Genomic DNA, 19623 nt, shown 5'->3' on the forward strand with positions numbered 1-19623 from the left:
TGTTTTGGCACAACTATCACTGTGTGATTGATATCCCAGCCATCTGTCATACCACTGGACTTAGACATGTGAAGCTGTGGCGCAACTGGCTAAAGCCCAACTCATCTTCATTGCATTCATAGTATTACTCATTGATATAAAAACTAACCAGTTACCATCAGTGATGTATACATTTTTCCCATATCTATCGCCCATTTTCACATCAGTTACAGTCCAGGGTCAACATCTTCACAAGCCTCGACAAAGTAGTTGATTTTACTAAAAATGTTGACTGTGAAAAATAATCACATAATTGCATAACAGCAGTCTCTTTCAAGAGTTGATACTAACAAACAAGACACTCGTTCTTGCTTTACCATGGTTGTTAATCAATTTGATCCCATGAATACAAACCAGAAAACATCACCGTATATAGTGATAAACATAAGATATTCAAAACTGAATATGTAATTAAAGTAAAACGCAGATCGGAGCTGGTGTCAACAATGTGATTCGCTGGAATGGAAGCTTTCAGGGGAGATGCTTAAATTTTGGATCTTACCTCTTCAGATGCCCTCCTCCTGTCAGGGAGCGCTAGAGTATTGGCATGGCTACCAGGAACTATAGTAGATCCTATACTCATTCTGGGTCCAACTAACATGTAGCGTTTGTCTCCAGATCTGTACTGGATGCTGTGACACAGTGTCCCATCATAATTAGTCTCTTGCAGATATTTGGAGGTATAGTCTGTGGATTTGGAGCACTGCATTGCAATCAGCACGATGATACTGATGAGAAAAAGTACAGAAACTGATCCCAAAGTTATAATCAGATAAAAAGTCACATTATCATCTTCATCAACTTTTGCTGCACTTTTGACATCAGATGCTGCAAAAGCCTCTTTGGGCTCCACAAGTTTGACGATGACAGTAGCTGTTGCTGAGAGTGAAACGTTTCCATTGTCTTTCACCAGTATGACCAGTTTGTGCTCAGCCTCGTCTGTCTCTGTGAATGAGCGAAGTGTCCTGATCTGTCCTGTATATCGGTCCAAACCAAAGAGACTGTGGTCAGTGAGTTCCTGCAGTGAGAAGAGCAACCAGCCGTTATATCCTATATCAGCGTCATAGGCTCTGACATTGGTGACCAAGTGTCCTGCGTTGACATTGCGGGGAATCTCCTCCACACCTTCAGCAGAGCCGTTGGAGCTGAGTGGATACAGGATGACTGGAGTGTTGTCGTTCTGATCCAGAATGAAGACGTTGACTGTGACATTGCTGCTGAGAGACGGAGCTCCAGAGTCTGTGGCAACAACTTGGAATTGAAACGTTTTCAGCGTTTCAAAGTCAAAACTTTTCAGTGCCAAAATGTCCCCCTTTTCAGAGTTTATGTTTAGAAATGAAGTAACTTTATTTTCATGACCTGCACTCCTGAGAATATGATAGGAAATGAGCGCATTATCTCCTTCGTCTCGGTCAGATGCCCGTACTGAAAACACAGAGGCCCCTGGTGCGTTATTTTCGTTGATATAGAACGTATAAGGGCTGAGTGAAAACTCTGGACTGTTATCATTCGTGTCTGACACAAACACGCTTATTATCTTTTCGGATGTTAAAGCTGGTTCACCTGCGTCTTTGGCTACTATTGTAATATCATATCTTGATTTTTGTTCTCTGTCCAATTTTGACTTGGTGACAACGGCAAACATGTTATCTTGTATAGACGGAGTTAATGTAAAGGGGCTGTCTTCAGCGACATAGCTGATTATTTTGCCGTTCATGCCTGAGTCTGAATCCGTGATGCTGATAAGCGCCACTGTTGTTCCTGGTCTAGAGTCTTCTGAAACTGCACTCGACAGCGATGCCACTTCTATCTCAGGAGGATTATCATTTATGTCTCCAATTTTAATGGTAACACTTTTGTCAGTTCTGAATGGAATGCTTCCCTTATCAGAGGCCTGGACATCAATATCATAGCTGTCTTGTTCCTCAAAGTCTACATGACCTTGCACAATGATCTCCCCAGTGACAGAGTCGATATCAAACAGCTCTCGAAATTTATCTTTAACATCAGTACCAAATGAATAAATGACTTCCCCATTGGACCCGTCATCCAAGTCGGTTGCGTTAACTTGGATGACTGTGGTGCCAACTGGAGCATTTTCTTGTAGCACAGCTGAGTATGTGTCTTTGGTGAACACCGGCATGTTGTCATTTACATCTAGAACATCTATGAATATTTCAACTGTGCCTGACTTTGGCGGTGTTCCTCCATCTATAGCTGTCAACACCAGTTTATGGCTACCTTTGGCCTCTCTGTCCAGCTGTTTCTGTAGCTTTAAAATTGGAATTTTACCATCTCTTCCCCTGTCTTTAATTTCCAAACGAAAATGGTCATTCTCACTAATTTTATACTGTTGGACAGAGTTTGTGCCTCCATCCGGGTCATAGGCATTTTGTAACTGATATTTTGCGCCTGGCAACGCAGACTCGAATATTTCAAGAGTTTTCGTTTTTTCCATGAATGTGGGAGAATGATCGTTCAAATCCGTTATCTCGACGGTGACATAATGTATCTCTAGTGGGTTTTCAAGTACAGTTTTGAGATTGATTAAACAGACACTGCTCTCCTTACATACTTGCTCTCTGTCTATTTTTTGATTGGCATAAAGGACCCCGTCGTTCTCATTTACCTTGAAAAGAGATTCAGTCGAGCCAGACATGATACGAAATCCCCTCTGCTTCATCACGTTTAGCTCTATTCCTAAATCTTTAGCTATATTCCCAACAAAGCTCCCTTCTTTCAGCTCCTCTGATATAGAGTATCTCAGTTGCGCCGAGGCTGCTCCGAAAAATGAAAACAGAACCAAAACGCCAAGCATTGCTGATCGTTGTCGCCATGAGTCCCGTCCCCTTTGTTTCATCTTGTGAGGTAAAAGTACAAATCCAAACGCGTCCATTATTCTCCGCATGTTTAGATTATTGTCTCCATCACATCAAGAAATATATTCCCGAATCCTTGAAGCGTATTTTACACAATACAAAAACAGCCACTGTCTTTGTATTCCAAGCCTGCCAGCTAAACGTTGTTTAACCAGACTGAACGTAGTCAGGGTGGAATCATGTGTAATGTGCTCAGATACTGTTAGGCGTCATACTGATAAAGTACCGCCACCTTGTGAACATGTGCGATAGTGCATTTTGTCACTTAAAGCTGATACGAAGTTTTACTGTCTATGTATACTGAAATGTATTTAAAAGTTATGTCGTTATGTGAGTTCGGTTTAAATCCAATTTCAGCACCATTATCGAGGAGAGGAATGACAGAAGTATCCTTCAGGTAGAATAAATGAAAAAATATGGATATTTACTTACCTCTTCAGATGCCCTCCTCCTGTCAGGGAGCACTAGAGTATTTGCATGGCTACCAGGAACTATAGTAGATCCTATACTCATTCTGGGTCCAACTAACATGTAACGTTTGTCTCCAGATCTGTACTGGATGCTGTGACACAGTGTCCCATCATAATTAGTCTCTTGCAGATATTTGGAAGTATAGTCTGTGGATTTGGAGCACTGCATTGCAATCAGCACGATGATGCTGATGAGAAAAAGTACAGAAACTGATCCCAAAGTTATCATCAGATATAATGTCACATTGTCATCTTCATCTACTTTTGCTGCACCTTTGGCATCAGATGCTGCAAAAGCCTCTTTGGGCTCCACAATTTTGACAATGACAGTAGCTGTTGCTGAGAGTGAAACGTTTCCATTGTCTTTGACCAGTATGACCAGTTTGTGCTCAGACTCGTCTGTCTCTGTGAATGAGCGAAGTGTTCTGATCTGTCCTGTATATCGGTCCAAACCAAAGAGACTGTGGTCAGTGAGTTCCTGCAGTGAGAAGAGCAACCATCCGTTATATCCGATATCAGCGTCATAGGCTCTGACTTTGGTGACCAAGTGTCCTGCGTTGACATTGCGAGGAATCTCCTCCACACCTTCAGCAGATCCGTTGGAGCTGAGTGGATACAGGATGACTGGAGCGTTGTCGTTCTGATCCAGAATGAAGACGTTGACTGTGACGTTGCTGCTGAGTGACGGAGCTCCAGAATCTGTGGCAACAACTTGGAACTGGAAAGTTTTCAGTGTTTCGAAGTCAAAACTTTTCAGCGCCAAAATCTCTCCGTTTTCAGAATTGATATTAAGATTGAATGAATGGACTTTAGTATTGTCTTTTCCATCTCTTAATATATTATATAATATACGAGAATTATCACCCTCGTCGCGATCAGACGCCTTAACAGCAAACAGTGAAGCTCCTGGAGAATTGTTCTCAGGTATATAAAATGTGTAAGGACTCGCTGAAAACTCTGGACTGTTATCGTTCACATCTGACACAACAATAGTAATGCTTTTTTCAGAAGACAGTGACGGCACACCTGCATCTTTTGCAACAATTCGCACATTAAATATGGCCTGCTTTTCTCTATCCAAAGTCGATTTTGTGACTATAGCATACATGTTGTCTTGTGTTGAAGGTGATAATGTGAAGGGAACGTCTTCATTAAATGAACAAATAACTTTCCCGTTAAGACCAGAGTCTTTATCGAGAACACTGATTAAGGCTACAGTGGTTCCCAGTCTTGCATCCTCAGGGACTGCCCTTGAAAACGATGTAACTTCTATCTGAGGGATGTTATCATTCAAATCAACAATATTCACCAACACACTTTTGTCTGTTCTTAAAGGAGCCGATCCTTTATCAGACGCCTGTATGTCAATTTCATAACTTTCCTCTACTTCAAAGTCGATCAGATCTTGAACAATAATTTCACCTGTGTTTGGATCTACACTGAAAAGTTCACGTATTCTGTTGTTCACATTGCTGCCAAAAGAATAGAAAACATCACCATTGGATCCTTCGTCTAAATCAGAAGCGTTTACTTTTATAATTGTTGTGCCAATGGGAGCGTTTTCGTTCAAAAGTACCGAGTACGTCTCTTCTTTGAAAACAGGCATATTATCATTGACATCTAAGACATCAACAGTAATTTCGGCTGTTCCAGATTTACTCGGTTTCCCTCCATCTATAGCCGAAAGAAGCAACTTATGATTTTTTTTCGTTTCCCTATCTAGCGTCTTCAGTAAAACTAATATTGGCATTTTCCCATCTTTTCCACGCTCTTTAACTTCCAAACGAAAGTGATCATTAGGACTGAGTTTGTACTCTTGGACAGAAAACTGACCAACATCAGCATCGTGCGCTGCTTGCAGCTGGAGGCGCAAACCTGGTAAAACTGATTCTGAAATTTCGAGACGTGACTCTTTCGTTAAGAAGCTGGGAGAATGGTCGTTTACATCCAGCACCTCCACAGTCACATAATGAATTTCAAGAGGGTTTTCAAGCACAATTTTTAGGTTGATCAAACACACAGCGCTCCGCTCACAAACCTTCTCCCTGTCAATTACACGGTCAACATACAATATTCCGTCGTCCTGGTTCACATGAAAAAACGACTCTGTTGAACCCTCAACAATGCGACATCCTCTCTCTTTCAGTGTGTTCTTTTCTAATCCCAAATCCTTAGCTATATTTCCAACAGCAGTTCCTTCTTTAACTTCCTCAGCGATCGAATATCTGATCTGCGCCGAAGCGCTGCTCCACAGTACAGTTAGTGAGACAATGAAAGCGACCCACCGCCGTTGCTCTTTCGATACTCCAAGTCGTTTCTGCTCCATAACTGTGAGCAAAAAATGCATCCAGGTGATTCACAATGGCGACTTATTTACCAAATAAAAAGTAGGCATATTTCGAATAATGTATGCCGTTTTCGACGTTGTATTAGAATCCCATAGGCTGGTTGTTCGCTGTGAATGTACGGAATGTATCCAGGCCTGAAATGTGAAAACCCATCCCACAGAGGGGAGGACCATATCTTTGACAAAGGGGTTCACCGACAACGCTTTTCTGCTCACATAGTGACACCAACTGATCATTTTTCAGATAGTTTGTTTCTCCATATGTAAAACACAATGAAAGCATTTGCTTGTTTAAAATAGTATTGGCAAATTTGTTCAAAGGCATAGCTAGTGCACATAGATTAACGTGTGTCGATAAACATGACACACAGGGTGAAATGCGGTTTCAGCACAACGGATAGCGTCACAGCTTAGACTAATCCTTAGACTCGATCCCCCCAAAAAACATATCTGCAAATGGTGACTGTGCGTGTCAGTACCCAAAGGAACTTTGGAAAGTAAGAAAGACACATGTTAAGTATCAAAATCTAAACCAGCTTACCTCTTCAGATGCCCTCCTCCTGTCAGGGAGCACTAGAGTATTTGCATGACTTCCAGGAACTATAGTAGATCCTATACTCATTCTGGGTCCAACTAACATGTAGCGTTTGTCTCCAGATCTGTACTGGATGCTGTGACACAGTGTCCCATCATAATTAGTCTCTTGCAGATATTTGGAAGTATAGTCTGTGGATTTGGAGCACTGCATTGCAATCAGCACGATGATGCTGATGAGAAAAAGTACAGAAACTGATCCCAAAGTTATCATCAGGTAAAAAGTCACATTATCATCATCATCAACTTTTGCTGCACTTTTGACATCAGATGCTGCAAAAGCCTCTTTGGGCTCCACAAGTTTGACGATGACAGTAGCTGTTGCTGAGAGTGAAACGTTTCCATTGTCTTTGACCAGTATGACCAGTTTGTGTTCCGCCTCGTCTGTCTCTGTGAATGAGCGAAGTGTCCTGATCTGTCCTGTATATCGGTCCAAACCAAAGAGACTGTGGTCAGTGACTTCCTGCAGTGAGAAGAGCAACCAGCCATTATATCCTATATCAGCATCATAGGCTCTGACTTTGGTGACCAAGTGTCCTGCGTTGACATTGCGTGGAATCTCCTCCACACCTTCAGCAGATCCGTTGGAGCTGAGTGGATACAGGATGACTGGAGTGTTGTCGTTCTGATCCAGAATGAAGACGTTGACTGTGACATTGCTGCTGAGTGACGGAGCTCCAGAATCTGTGGCAACAACTTGGAAGTGGAAAGTTTTCATTGTCTCAAAGTCAAAACTTTTCAGCGCCGTGATGTGTCCGTTGTCTGAGTTCACATTTAGAAAGGAGGTTGCTTCATGTTCTCTAACGATATGATATGAAATAGCTGCATTTTCATTTGCATCATTGTCTTTTGCACTGACAGAGAATATTGATGCTCCAGCTAAATTGTTTTCTACCAGGTAAAACTGCAATGGATTATGGGAAAATTGTGGACAATTGTCATTTACATCTGAGATTTGAATGGTAAAAGTTTTAACAGTAGCTAGAGGAGGCTCACCACAGTCTGTGGCTTTTATAGTTATTTCGTATTGTGGCACCTCCTCTCTGTCCAAAAAGTCCTTTGTGACCACAGAATAGATATTCTCCTTATAGGACGGTTTTAATTCAAAAGGTACATCATTGATTATGCGTGATATAATTTTCCCATTAACACCAGAGTCTTTATCTGTCACACTAATAAGTGAAATAACTGTTCCCGGTTTTGAATCTTCAGACACTGTATTTGACAACGATGTGACTTCTATTTCTGGTGGATTATCATTAACATCTTTTACCTTTATGATTACTCTGCACCTTCCTGTTAAAGGAGGTTGCCCTTTATCAGATGCTTGAACATCTAGTCTGTATATCTCTGAATCCTCAAAATCCAATGCTGTTTTCAATGTAATTTGTCCAGTTAAACTATCCAGCTCAAATATCTCATAAACTTTACGTGCCAATGTTTTGCTCAGGCTATACTCTATTTCTCCATTAGTCCCGTCATCTGGGTCTAAAGCATTCACTTTTGTTAAAATTGTACCCACCGAAACATTTTCAGATATTTCTATTTGATAAGTGTCTTTGCTAAACGTCGGACGATTATCATTAACATCAAGGACAATAATAGAAACGTTCAGTGTCCCTGATCTTGGAGGTTTACCCCCGTCAACGGCTGTCACAAATAGCAAGTGTTTATTCTTTTGCTCTCTGTCTAAAGACTTCTTCAGTACTAACAACGGTATTTTATCCTCCTCGCTTTGACTAATCTCGATTTCAAAGTGATCATTTGATGTAATAGTATATGTGCGGATGGAGTTTAATCCAGCATCCAAATCACGGGCCGCGTGTAGTTCGAATCGTGTTCCCGGAGATGTGTGTTCAGCTATTAGAAATTGTTGTTCCTTTTCAGAAAAACTGGGAGGATGATCGTTTACATCGGTAATTTCTACAACTACATAGTGTATTTCCAACGGGTTTTCTACCAGGATTTTTAGCTCCATCGTGCATGCACCACTTCCCTGACACAGCTCCTCTCTGTCGATTTTTTTGCGAACCTGTAAGACTCCATTGTCCGGGTTTACCTCGAAAAATGCGTCCTTAGATCCCGACACAACACGAAACCGTCGATCAATCAAAGAGCTTTTGTCCAAACCAAGATCCTTTGCCACATTCCCAACAACTGTCCCTTCTTTCATCTCTTCTGGGATCGAGTACCTCAATTCGGCCAGAGCCCGTTTCCCGAAAATCAACAGTACAGCCAAATAAAAAACGGAATAATAGTCCCTCGAGGGACGTCGTTTCTCCTTCCCCATTGTTATCCAAAATATCAATATACACACAAGAACCTGTTTTCACAGCAAATTCAATGTGTATATCCAACCTGTTTAGGAACGCATGTCTCAAAAACACTCGTTACAGTCTCATCCGACTCACAGCCGTAAATCAGACGTATGCTCTGCTGCGAGGTACCAAACAAAAGCTGTCTTACGGGAGGGACCGGGTCCTTTGCAGCCTTATTGATGTAACAGTGACACCAAGAGGACAACATTCTGGACCATTTACAATTGTTGAAATTCTCATATTTTTGTGAGAAAATCCACCAGCAGATATGACAACAGAAAGAGGAGGAGATGACACAGGTTGTGAAAAATCAACATAATATGCTACTGACAAGCTTCAACTCATCCCTACAGCGGTGTACTTATAACTTGTTTCCTCTGATACTCACAGAAAAAATAAAATTTCGTGAACAAGTGTAATGCCATGCTTAGTAAGAATCTGAATGTTTACAACATCTGAATAATACATGAACTCAATGATGTGTTCCGGGTACTCCGCTTTTCTCCCACAGTCTGAAAACAACTTGAGGTTAATTGGTGATTCTAAATTGTCCATAGGGGATTGTGAGTGTGCTTGATTGTCTCTATGTGTAGCCTTGTGATAGACTGGCGACCTGTCCAGGGTCAGGGTGTCCCCTTCTTTCACCCTAAGTCAGTTGGGATAGACTCCAGCCTTTCAGCACCAAGGATAGCGACAAATATACTCGCAGTGTCAGCAGGTTTTTTTTTGTTGTCGTTGTTGTTGTTTTTGTTGTTGTTGTTTTTTTTACACAGATTTCCTCTTAAATGAAGTAACGAATTACACTTTCTTATTATTTCCTTTGAGAAGCAGTTTTTTTTTTGAAAAAAATATTGCTTTACTGTATATGAACATTTCTATCAAGGATCCAGCAATAAAATAAACAAGCTCACATCTGTTGTTTGCTACACACGACAAACAACAGCATCTCTGTCAAGCAAATCTTAACATAATTTAAACATGCTGAATGACCAGTACAACTCTGCAGACACCAAAAAATCCAATTCCCATCTCAATAGATAGCCCCATATGCATACATTAATAATGCCTTACCTCATCAGATGCCCTCCTCCTGTCAGGGAGCACTAGAGTGTTTGCATGACTTCCAGGAACTATAGTAGATCCTATACTCATTCTGGGTCCAACTAACATGTAGCGTTTGTCTCCAGATCTGTACTGGATGCTGTGACACAGTGTCCCATCATAATTAGTCTCTTGCAGATATTTGGAAGTATAGTCTGTGGATTTGGAGCACTGCATTGCAATCAGCACGATGATACTGATGAGGAAAAGTACAGAAACTGATCCCAAAGTTATCATCAGGTAAAAAGTCACATTATCATCATCATCAACTTTTGCTGCACTTTTGACATCAGATGCTGCAAAAGCCTCTTTGGGCTCCACAAGTTTGACGATGACAGTAGCTGTTGCTGAGAGTGAAACGTTTCCATTGTCTTTGACCAGTATGACCAGTTTGTGTTCCGCCTCGTCTGTCTCTGTGAATGAGCGAAGTGTTCTGATCTGTCCTGTATATCGGTCCAAACCAAAGAGACTGTGGTCAGTGAGTTCCTGCAGTGAGAAGAGCAACCAGCCGTTATATCCTATATCAGCGTCATAGGCTCTGACTTTGGTGACCAAGTGTCCTGCGTTGACATTGCGGGGAATCTCCTCCACACCTTCAGCAGATCCGTTGGAGCTGAGTGGATACAGGATGACTGGAGCGTTGTCGTTCTGATCCAGAATGAAGACGTTGACTGTGACATTGCTGCTGAGTGACGGAGCTCCAGAATCTGTGGCAACAACTTGGAATTCGAAAGTTTTCAGTGTCTCAAAGTCAAAACTTTTCAGAGCTGTGATTTGTCCACTATCAGAGTTCACATTGAGGAAGGATGATACTCCATGTTCTCTAACGATATGATATGAAATAGCTGCATTTTCATTCACATCATTGTCTTTTGCACTGACAGAGAATATTGACTCCCCAGCAATATTATTTTCTACCAGATAAAAGTATAACGGGCTTTGGGAAAACTGTGGACTGTTGTCATTTACATCTGATAACTGAATGGTAAGACTTTTAACAGTAGATAGAGAAGGGTCGCCACAATCTGTGGCTTTTATTGTTATTTCATATTGTGGAACCTTCTCTCTGTCCAAAAAGTCCTTTGTGACCACAGAATATATATTTTCTTTATAGGAAGGTTTTAATTCAAATGGTACTTCATTGGTTATGCGTGATATAATTTTCCCATTAACACCAGAGTCTTTATCTGTCACACTGATAAGTGAAATAACTGTTCCAGGCTTTGAATCTTCTGACACTGTATTTGACAATGATGTGATTTCTATTTCTGGTGGATTATCATTAACATCTTTTACCTTTATGATTACTCTGCACCTTCCTGTTAAAGGAGGTTGCCCTTTATCAGATGCTTGAACATCTAGTCTGTATATCTCTGAATCCTCAAAATCCAATGCTGTTTTCAATGTAATTTGTCCAGTTAAACTATCCAGCTCAAATATCTCATAAACTTTACGTGCCAATGTTTTGCTCAGGCTATACTCTATTTCTCCATTACTGTCTTCATCTGGATCGATTGCGTGCATTCTTGTAACAGTCGTGCCAATCGGTACTTTTTCTTGTATTTCAATTTGGTAAATCTCTTGACTGAAAGTTGGACGATTATCATTACTGTCAAGAACAATAATAGAAACGTTCAGTGTCCCTGATCTTGAAGGTTTACCTCCATCAACTGCTGTAACAAATAGCAGATGTTTATTCTTTTGTTCTCTGTCTAAAGACTTTTTCAGCATCAAAAATGGTATTTTTTCCTCATCACTTTGACTAATTTCTATATCAAAATGATCATTTGACGTTATTGTATATGTGCGGATAGAGTTTATTCCAGCATCAGGATCACGGGCCGCGTGCAGTTCGAATCGTGCTCCAGGAGATGTATGTTCAGCTATTTGGAACGCCTGTTCCGTTTCAGAAAAACTGGGGGAATGATCATTGACATCAGTAATTTCTACAACAATATGGTGCATTTCCAGCGGGTTTTCTACCAGAATTTTTAGCTCCATCAGGCATGAACCACTGCCATGGCACAGCTCCTCTCTGTCGATTTTTTTACGAACCTGTAAGGCTCCATTGTCCGGATTTACCTCGAAAAACGCGTCCTTCGATCCTGACACAACACGGAACCGTCGATCAATCAAAGAGCTTTTGTCCAGACCAAGATCCTTTGCAACATTTCCAACGACAGTTCCGTCTTTTACCTCCTCTGGAACAGAGTACCTCATTTCAGCCAGAGCCTGGTTTCCGAAAATCAGCAGCAGAATCAAAGAAAAGGCGAACCAACAGTATTTTTTGGATCGAAATAGTCTTTCGCTCTCCATGGTTTTCTAGCCACAAATAGACACCCGACTCTGTTGTTGTAACCACTTAAATTTCTGGATTCGATCACCACACGGAATCACACGACTCTCGTTATTACGTTTAATGCATCATCTGCTGAGAAACGCCAAACAAAAGCTTTGTTAGGGGAGGGCCGAGGTTTTTTCTGGACTCGTTATGTTACAGTGACACCAAGAGGACAGCACTGTATAATACTTGAACTTGCATAAAAGCGTGCTGCATTACTTATAAGCAGCAAATATGCCGAGAGAGACATATAAAAATTTAAGTCAATTGCGGGGAAAAGTTAAATCGCCATAAAAAAAAAAGATATTTCATTGTTTACGGTATCCATCTGTACATACTCTTAACAGTTCAGTGTCCTACTGTGTAATTAAGTTCAGAGCAAAAGATATTCCTATTGACCGCTTTTATATAAGAGTATATTGCCTGTTTACTGTATTTTGCATGTGAGCACTCAAGCCAGAGTAGTTCAGTACCGTGGACAGTTTTTCACACAACAGATCTCACTCATAACAGCATTATGTTCTCAGTTATCAGGCTTGATGCAACATGCACCAATAAATTCAGCCATAACACAAATAGCAATGGTCTGTAAGGGTTTGCTGGATATTTTATTGACAGATGAGTTTCAATACTGCCATAAAGAGCTGCTCCAAGCTGTTTGTTGTGTCAGTTTAAGATTTGACTATAGTGGTCTTGTGAACATATACAGAACTACAGTTTAAAGCCAAACAACCACATGCGTAAATGAAACCAAAGTACTGCAACACAGACTTAAGAGAGGGACATCACACCACATGATTTGACGTTCTTCAGATTCTCTCGAGTGGACAATATGTGAAGACGTTTAGGACATATATTACCCCGAGTATGTAGGCTGTCAAAGGTGAATATGACAAGCTGTACACATGTTTTGAAGCACTGCATTTGTTGAGCTTCATCTCTGCAAACAATCTCTTCATGTAAGGGACTACTAGAGTATTTGTTTGTATATTACGATTATTCATATCAGCACACAATATGACCAAAATTGCACATTACCTGTGAAGTGTTATCCTACATTCTGATGCCAAACTAACAATGCCCAGGCAGTTTATGTAGGGAATGGGAGACTGGACAAAATAATCCACAAAAAATAAATAACACGGTCACAGAAAACTAGACACGGTTTTAATTAAAATGCCTTACCTCTTCAGATGCCCTCCTCCTGTCAGGGAGCACTAGTGTATTTGCATGACTTCCAGGAACTATAGTAGATCCTATACTCATTCTGGGTCCAACTAACATGTAGCGTTTATCTCCAGATCTGTACTGGATGCTGTGACACAGTGTCCCATCATAATTAGTCTCTTGCAGATATTTGGAAGTATAGTCTGTGGATTTGGAGCACTGCATTGCAATCAGCACGATGATACTGATGAGAAAAAGTACAGACACTGATCCCAAAGTTATCATCAGATAAAATGTCACATTATCATCTTCATCGACCTTTGCTGCACTTTTGACATCAGAGGCTGCAAAAGCCTCTTTGGGCTCCACAAGTTTGACAATGACAGTAGCTGTTGCTGAGAGTGAAACGTTTCCATTGTCTTTGACCAGTATGACCAGTTTGTGTTCAGCCTCGTCTGTCTCTGTGAATGAGCGAAGTGTTCTGATCTGTCCTGTATATCGGTCCAAACCAAAGAGACTGTGGTCAGTGACTTCCTGCAGTGAGAAGAGCAACCAGCCGTTATATCCTATATCAGCGTCATAGGCTCTGACTTTGGTGACCAAGTGTCCTGCGTTGACATTTCGGGGAATCTCCTCCACACCTTCAGCAGATCCATTGGAGCTGAGTGGATACAGGATGACTGGAGCGTTGTCGTTCTGATCCAGAATGAAGACGTTGACTGTGACATTGCTGCTGAGAGACGGAGCTCCAGAATCTGTGGCAACAACTTGGAATTGAAACGTTTTCAGTGTTTCAAAGTCAAAGCTTTTCAGTGCTGTGATATGTCCATTTTCTGAATTTACATTTAGGAAGGACAATATGTCGTTTTGGCTCCCTTCTCTCACGAGATGATATGAAATAGCTGCATTTTCATTCGCATCTTTATCTGTTGCACTTACAGAAAATATTGACTTTCCAGCAATATTATTCTCTGAAAGATAAAACTGTATTGGATTTTGTGAGAATTCTGGACTGTTGTCATTTACATCTGTTATCTCAATACTTAGCATTTTAATTGTAGATAAAGGAAAATCACCGCAGTCTGTGGCCATTATTGTTATTTCGTAATGTGACACTTCCTCGCGATCTAAATGTCCCTTTGTGACAAGTGAATATATGTTCTCCTTGTAGGAAGGTTTTAAATCAAATGGCACATCATTAGTTATGCGTGATATTATTTTCCCATTGACACCAGAGTCTTTATCTGTCACACTGATCAGTGAAATAACTGTTCCAGGCTTTGAATCTTCAGAAACTGTATTTGACAATGATGTGACTTCTATTTCTGGGGCATTATCATTAACATCTCTTATCTTCACAATGACTCTACACCTTCCTATTAATGGAGGCATTCCTTTGTCAGATGCTTCAACATCCAGTTTGTAAATTTCCGATTCCTCAAAATCCAGGTGTCCTTTCAATTTAATTTCTCCACTTAAACTATCCAATTCAAAGATGTCATACACTTTGTGTGATAATGTTTTGCTGAGACTGTACTCTATTTCTCCATTAGTCCCTTCGTCTGGGTCTATTGCATTTACTTTTATAACACTCGTACCAATCGAGACGTTTTCAAGTATTTCTGTTTGATAAGTATCTTGGCTAAACGTCGGGCGATTGTCATTAACATCAAGGACAATAATAGAAACGTTCAGTGTCCCTGATCTTGGAGGTTTACCTCCGTCAACTGCTGTTACAAATAGCAGATGTTTATTCTTTTGTTCTCTGTCTAAGGACTTCTTCAGCACCATAAATGGTATTTTGTCCTCATCGCTTTGACTTAAATCTATATCAAAGTGATCGTTCGACGTTATTGTATATGTACGGATAGAGTTTATTCCAGCATCAGGATCACGGGCCGCATGCAGTTGGAATCTTGTTCCCGGAGATGTGTGTTCAGCTATTTGAAATTGTTGTTCTTTTGTAGGAAAACTAGGGGAATGATCATTGACATCAGTAATTTCTACAACAATATGGTGCATTTCCAGCGGGTTTTCTACCAGAATTTTTAGCTCCATCACGCATGAACCACTGCCGTGGCACAGCTCCTCTCTGTCGATTTTTTTACGGACCTGTAAGACTCCATTGTCCGGATTTACATCGAAAAACGCGTCCTTAGATCCCGACACGACACGGAACCGTCGATCAATCAAAGAGCTTTTGTCCAGACCAAGATCCTTTGCAACATTTCCAACGACGGTTCCGTCTTTTACCTCCTCTGGAACAGAGTACCTCAATTCAGCCAGAGCCTGTTTCCCGAAAATCATCAGCAAAATCAAAGAAAAAGCGAACCGACAGTAATTTCTTGATCGAAATTGTCTTTCGCTCTCCATGGTTTTCCAACCAGAGATAGACACCCGATTCTGTTATAACCACTTAAATTTCTGGATTCGATCCCCACACGGTCTCACACGACTCCCGTTATTACGTTATATGCATCATCTGCTGAGAAACCCCAAACAAAAGCTTTGTAAGGGGAGGGTCGAGGTTTTTTCTGGACTCGTTATGTTACAGTGACACCAAGAGGACAGCACTGTATACTATTTCAAATTGTGTAAACGTATGCTGCGTCACTTTGCTAGAAATTGTACCAACAACCCGGTTTTTATTCATTCTAACAATTCAATCTCCCACTGTTTAATTTAAACTACGAGAAAGGAAAATATTACTACTCACAACATTTATCTAACATATATTTAGCCTGCAAACAGTAAAGCCATTGTCATTCAGAACCATGGACAGAGTTTTTCACATATACTCAGTTATCAGGATGGTATTGAAGATTCTCCCACAAATGCAGTCATAAAAGTAACAACTATTGTCGGTGGGAGTGGGCTGGGAATTTAATGGACAGATCAGTATTGACAGTGTTGCTCACACATTGCCATAAAAAGTTGTACAGCTTATCTTTCATATCAAACTGAGATATGACTATGCTGGTCCTCTGAGTATATAAATGACTATAGCAAAAACAAAACTGTGACACAGGTCCAAGCAGATGCTGTCACACCACATGATCTGAAATTTGTGAAATTCAGTTGTTGATGGACATTATATGAAGAGGTTCTGGACATAATGTCAGTCCAAGTATGTACACTAAATGAATTAGACATGTTGCAATCATGTTTTGAAGCACTGCATTGTTAAATCTTTACTTCTGCAAGTGGTCTCCTCAAAGTCAGGTATCACTAGAGCATTTGTATGTGTTATAGTCACAACTGAGCTGAACAGGATGTAAAGTATGATCAAAATTGTACCTGAAACTGCAGGGTCATAGTCAAGTGTCCTTCTATAGTGTGATACCAAGCAAACCGAAACACACAGACGATATGCAGGGACTAAACTAATGCATGAACAAATAATAAATTGCACTGCTAATGAAATCAAGTCATGTTTTTCACAAAAACTGCCTTACCTCTTCAGATGCCCTCCTCCTGTCAGGGAGCACTAGAGTATTTGCATGGCTGCCAGGAACTATAGTAGATCCTATACTCATTCTGGGTCCAACTAACATGTAGCGTTTGTCTCCAGATCTGTACTGGATGCTGTGACACAGTGTCCCATCATAATTAGTCTCTTGCAGATATTTGGAAGTATAGTCTGTGGATTTGGAGCACTGCATTGCAATCAGCACGATGATGCTGATGAGGAAAAGTACAGAAACTGATCCCAAAGTTATCATCAGATAAAATGTCACATTATCATCTTCATCTACTTTTGCTGCACTTTTGACATCAGATGCTGCAAAAGCCTCTTTGGGCTCCACAAGTTTGACAATGACAGTAGCTGTTGCTGAGAGTGAAATGTTTCCATTGTCTTTGACCAGTATGACCAGTTTGTGTTCAGCTTCGTCTGTCTCTGTGAATGAGCGAAGTGTTCTGATCTGTCCTGTATATCGGTCCAAACCAAAGAGACTGTGGTCAGTGACTTCCTGCAGTGAGAAGAGCAACCAGCCGTTATATCCTATATCAGCGTCATAGGCTCTGACTTTGGTGACCAAGTGTCCTGCGTTGACATTTCGGGGAATCTCCTCCACACCTTCAGCAGATCCGTTGGAGCTGAGTGGATACAGGATGACTGGAGCGTTGTCGTTCTGATCCAGAATAAAGACGTTGACTGTGACATTGCTGCTGAGAGACGGAGCTCCAGAATCTGTGGCAACAACTTGGAACTGAAAAGTTTTCAGTGTTTCAAAATCAAAACTTTTCAGTGCTGTGATATGTCCATTATCAGAGTTCACATTGAGGAAAGACAATACATCATTCGGACTTCCTTTTCTCACAATATGATATAAAATAGCTGCATTGTCATTCACATCTTTGTCCGTTGCACTTACAGAGAAAACTGACTTTCCAGCAACATTATTCTCTGACAGGTAAAAGTGTAATGGATTTTGTGAGAACTGTGGACTATTGTCATTTACATCTGATATCTGAATGCTCAATGTTTTAAAGGTAGATAAAGAAGGCTCACCACAGTCTGTGGCAATTATTATTATTTCATAATGAGACACCTGCTCTCGATCCAAATGTTCCTTTGTGACAACTGAATATATGTTTTCTTTATATGATGGCTTTAACTCAAAAGGGCCGTCTGAAGTTATACTTAAAATTATTTTCCCATTGACTCCATAATCTTTGTCTGTTACACTAAGTAGTGAAATGACTGTTCCAGGTTTTGAGTCTTCAGGCACTGTATTTGACAATGATGTAATTTCTATTTCTGGCGGATTATCATTGACGTCTCTGATCTTTAAAATCACTCTACACTCACCCGTCAGTGGGGGTGCACCTTTATCTGATGCCTCAACGTCGAGTTTATAAACATCGTTTTCTTCAAAGTCCACCATTCCTTTTACTATGATTTCGCCAGTTATTTTGTCCAATTCAAAAATATCATAAACCTTCTGCCTCAACGTATTTCCAAGGCTGTATTCAATTTCTCCGTTTGTATCTTCGTCTGGATCCGTCGCATTCATTTGAAATATTGTCGTGCCAACTGGAACGTTTTCTTGCAGTGTTATTTCGTAACTCTCCTGACTAAACATTGGGCGATTATCATTGCTATCAAGAACAATAACAGAAACATTTAGCGTTCCTGATCTGGGAGGTTTACCTCCATCAACTGCTGTAACCACGAGTGAATGTTTCCCTTTTTGCTCTCTGTCTAAGGACTTCTTCAGCACTAAAAATGGTATTTTGTCGTCGTCGCTTTGACGAATGTCTATTTCAAAATATCCATTTGACGTTAATGTGTAGGTACGAATAGAGTTAATTCCTGCATCTGGATCACGAGCAGTATGCAGCTGGAATCGCCTTCCTGACAGTGTTTGTTCCCCGATTTCAAATTTTTGTTCTTTCTTAGGAAAACTCGGGGAATGATCATTTACATCAGTAATTTCTACAACAATATGATGCATTTCCAAAGGATTTTCTACAAGAATTTTCAGCTCCATCAGGCATGCACCACTTCCTTGACAGAGCTCCTCTCTGTCGATTTTTCTATGCACGTACAGAGCCCCATTGTCCTGGTTTACCTCAAAAAAGGCCTCCTTACTCCCAGAAACAACTCGAAAACGTCGATCAGTCAAAGAAGTGATGTCAAGCCCCAGATCTTTCGCAACATTTCCAACAACAGTTCCATCTTTCACCTCCTCTGGAACAGAGTACCGTATCTGAGCAAAAGCCTGTTTCCCGAAAAGCAGCTGTAGCGCCAATTGAAAAGCAAACCAGTAGCAGTTCCACGTTGGAGCTTTTGTAGCTTTTCCCATCTTGATCCAGCAACGCACACACACAGTAGCCCGTTACTTCGACAAACAATTTGTGCAAACCGCTGAATATCGCATATTTGCAACGCGAAACGCGGCCGCCGACTGTCGTCCTTGAATCGACAACCACATGTGTCCTGTTCAGTCGGAAACAAAAGCTTTGAAAGGGGAGGGACAGTGTGGTCTGTGGTTTTCTGATCTAATAGTGACACCCAGAGGTGCGTGCTATGGGTAAACACCACTTTGAAAGGACTGTAAAGTACCTACAAAAATCCAATGTAGTTTTATTTCAGAATTGATCTGTTTTCTATGGTGTCTCTTTCTCTGATCAAGTGTACAAATCAGACAGACTGATGTTCTGCACTTTGTAAAAGCTTATTTACAGCAGCTGTTCAATTCTGGAAAATTTAATGGAATGACATTCACAATGGTCTTTAACACTGTCATTCTGTTGACATGCTGTTCCCTTTCAGCTCCATGATCACGGTGCTTGTCTCGACTCACAAAGAAAGTTAAATGAACAACAAAATCACAGTGTAGTGCTCAGTTTATGAGAAACA

The 19623-nt window shown here is 40.8% G+C and overlaps 3 protein-coding genes across 8 annotated transcripts in view; all 3 read right to left on the minus strand.

The window, feature by feature from the left end:
• The window catches only part of LOC111572933 (protocadherin alpha-C2-like), a 189585-nt gene that overhangs the window by 149156 nt on the left and 20806 nt on the right, over positions 1-19623 (minus strand). Inside the window, exon 1 of one of the 6 annotated variants that reach the window (XM_055016481.1) lies at positions 13275-15697. The exons of 2 other annotated variants lie outside the window; for them this stretch is intronic. In XM_055016481.1, the coding sequence (XP_054872456.1) occupies positions 13275-15629 (2355 nt within the window). In that variant the 5' untranslated portion in view covers positions 15630-15697. Of the gene's footprint in view, positions 1-541; positions 3054-3350; positions 5820-9718; positions 12147-13274; positions 15698-19623 lie in introns of those variants that run through there. 3 more of the 6 variants (XM_055016484.1, XM_035951252.2, XM_035951250.2) reach the window with 3 other exon arrangements.
• On the minus strand, positions 6256-8784 carry LOC111580573 (protocadherin alpha-8-like). The gene has a single exon (XM_023288387.3). The coding sequence runs from the start codon at positions 8617-8619 to the stop codon at positions 6256-6258; it is 2364 nt and encodes a 787-aa protein (XP_023144155.2). The 5' UTR covers positions 8620-8784.
• LOC111587025 (protocadherin alpha-8-like) lies at positions 16267-19309 on the minus strand. Its single transcript, XM_023296846.3, has one exon. The coding sequence runs from the start codon at positions 19064-19066 to the stop codon at positions 16694-16696; it is 2373 nt and encodes a 790-aa protein (XP_023152614.2). The 5' UTR covers positions 19067-19309; the 3' UTR covers positions 16267-16693.

Source organism: Amphiprion ocellaris, chromosome 13, assembly GCF_022539595.1.
Source record: "Amphiprion ocellaris isolate individual 3 ecotype Okinawa chromosome 13, ASM2253959v1, whole genome shotgun sequence".
NCBI lineage: Eukaryota > Metazoa > Chordata > Actinopteri > Pomacentridae > Amphiprion > Amphiprion ocellaris.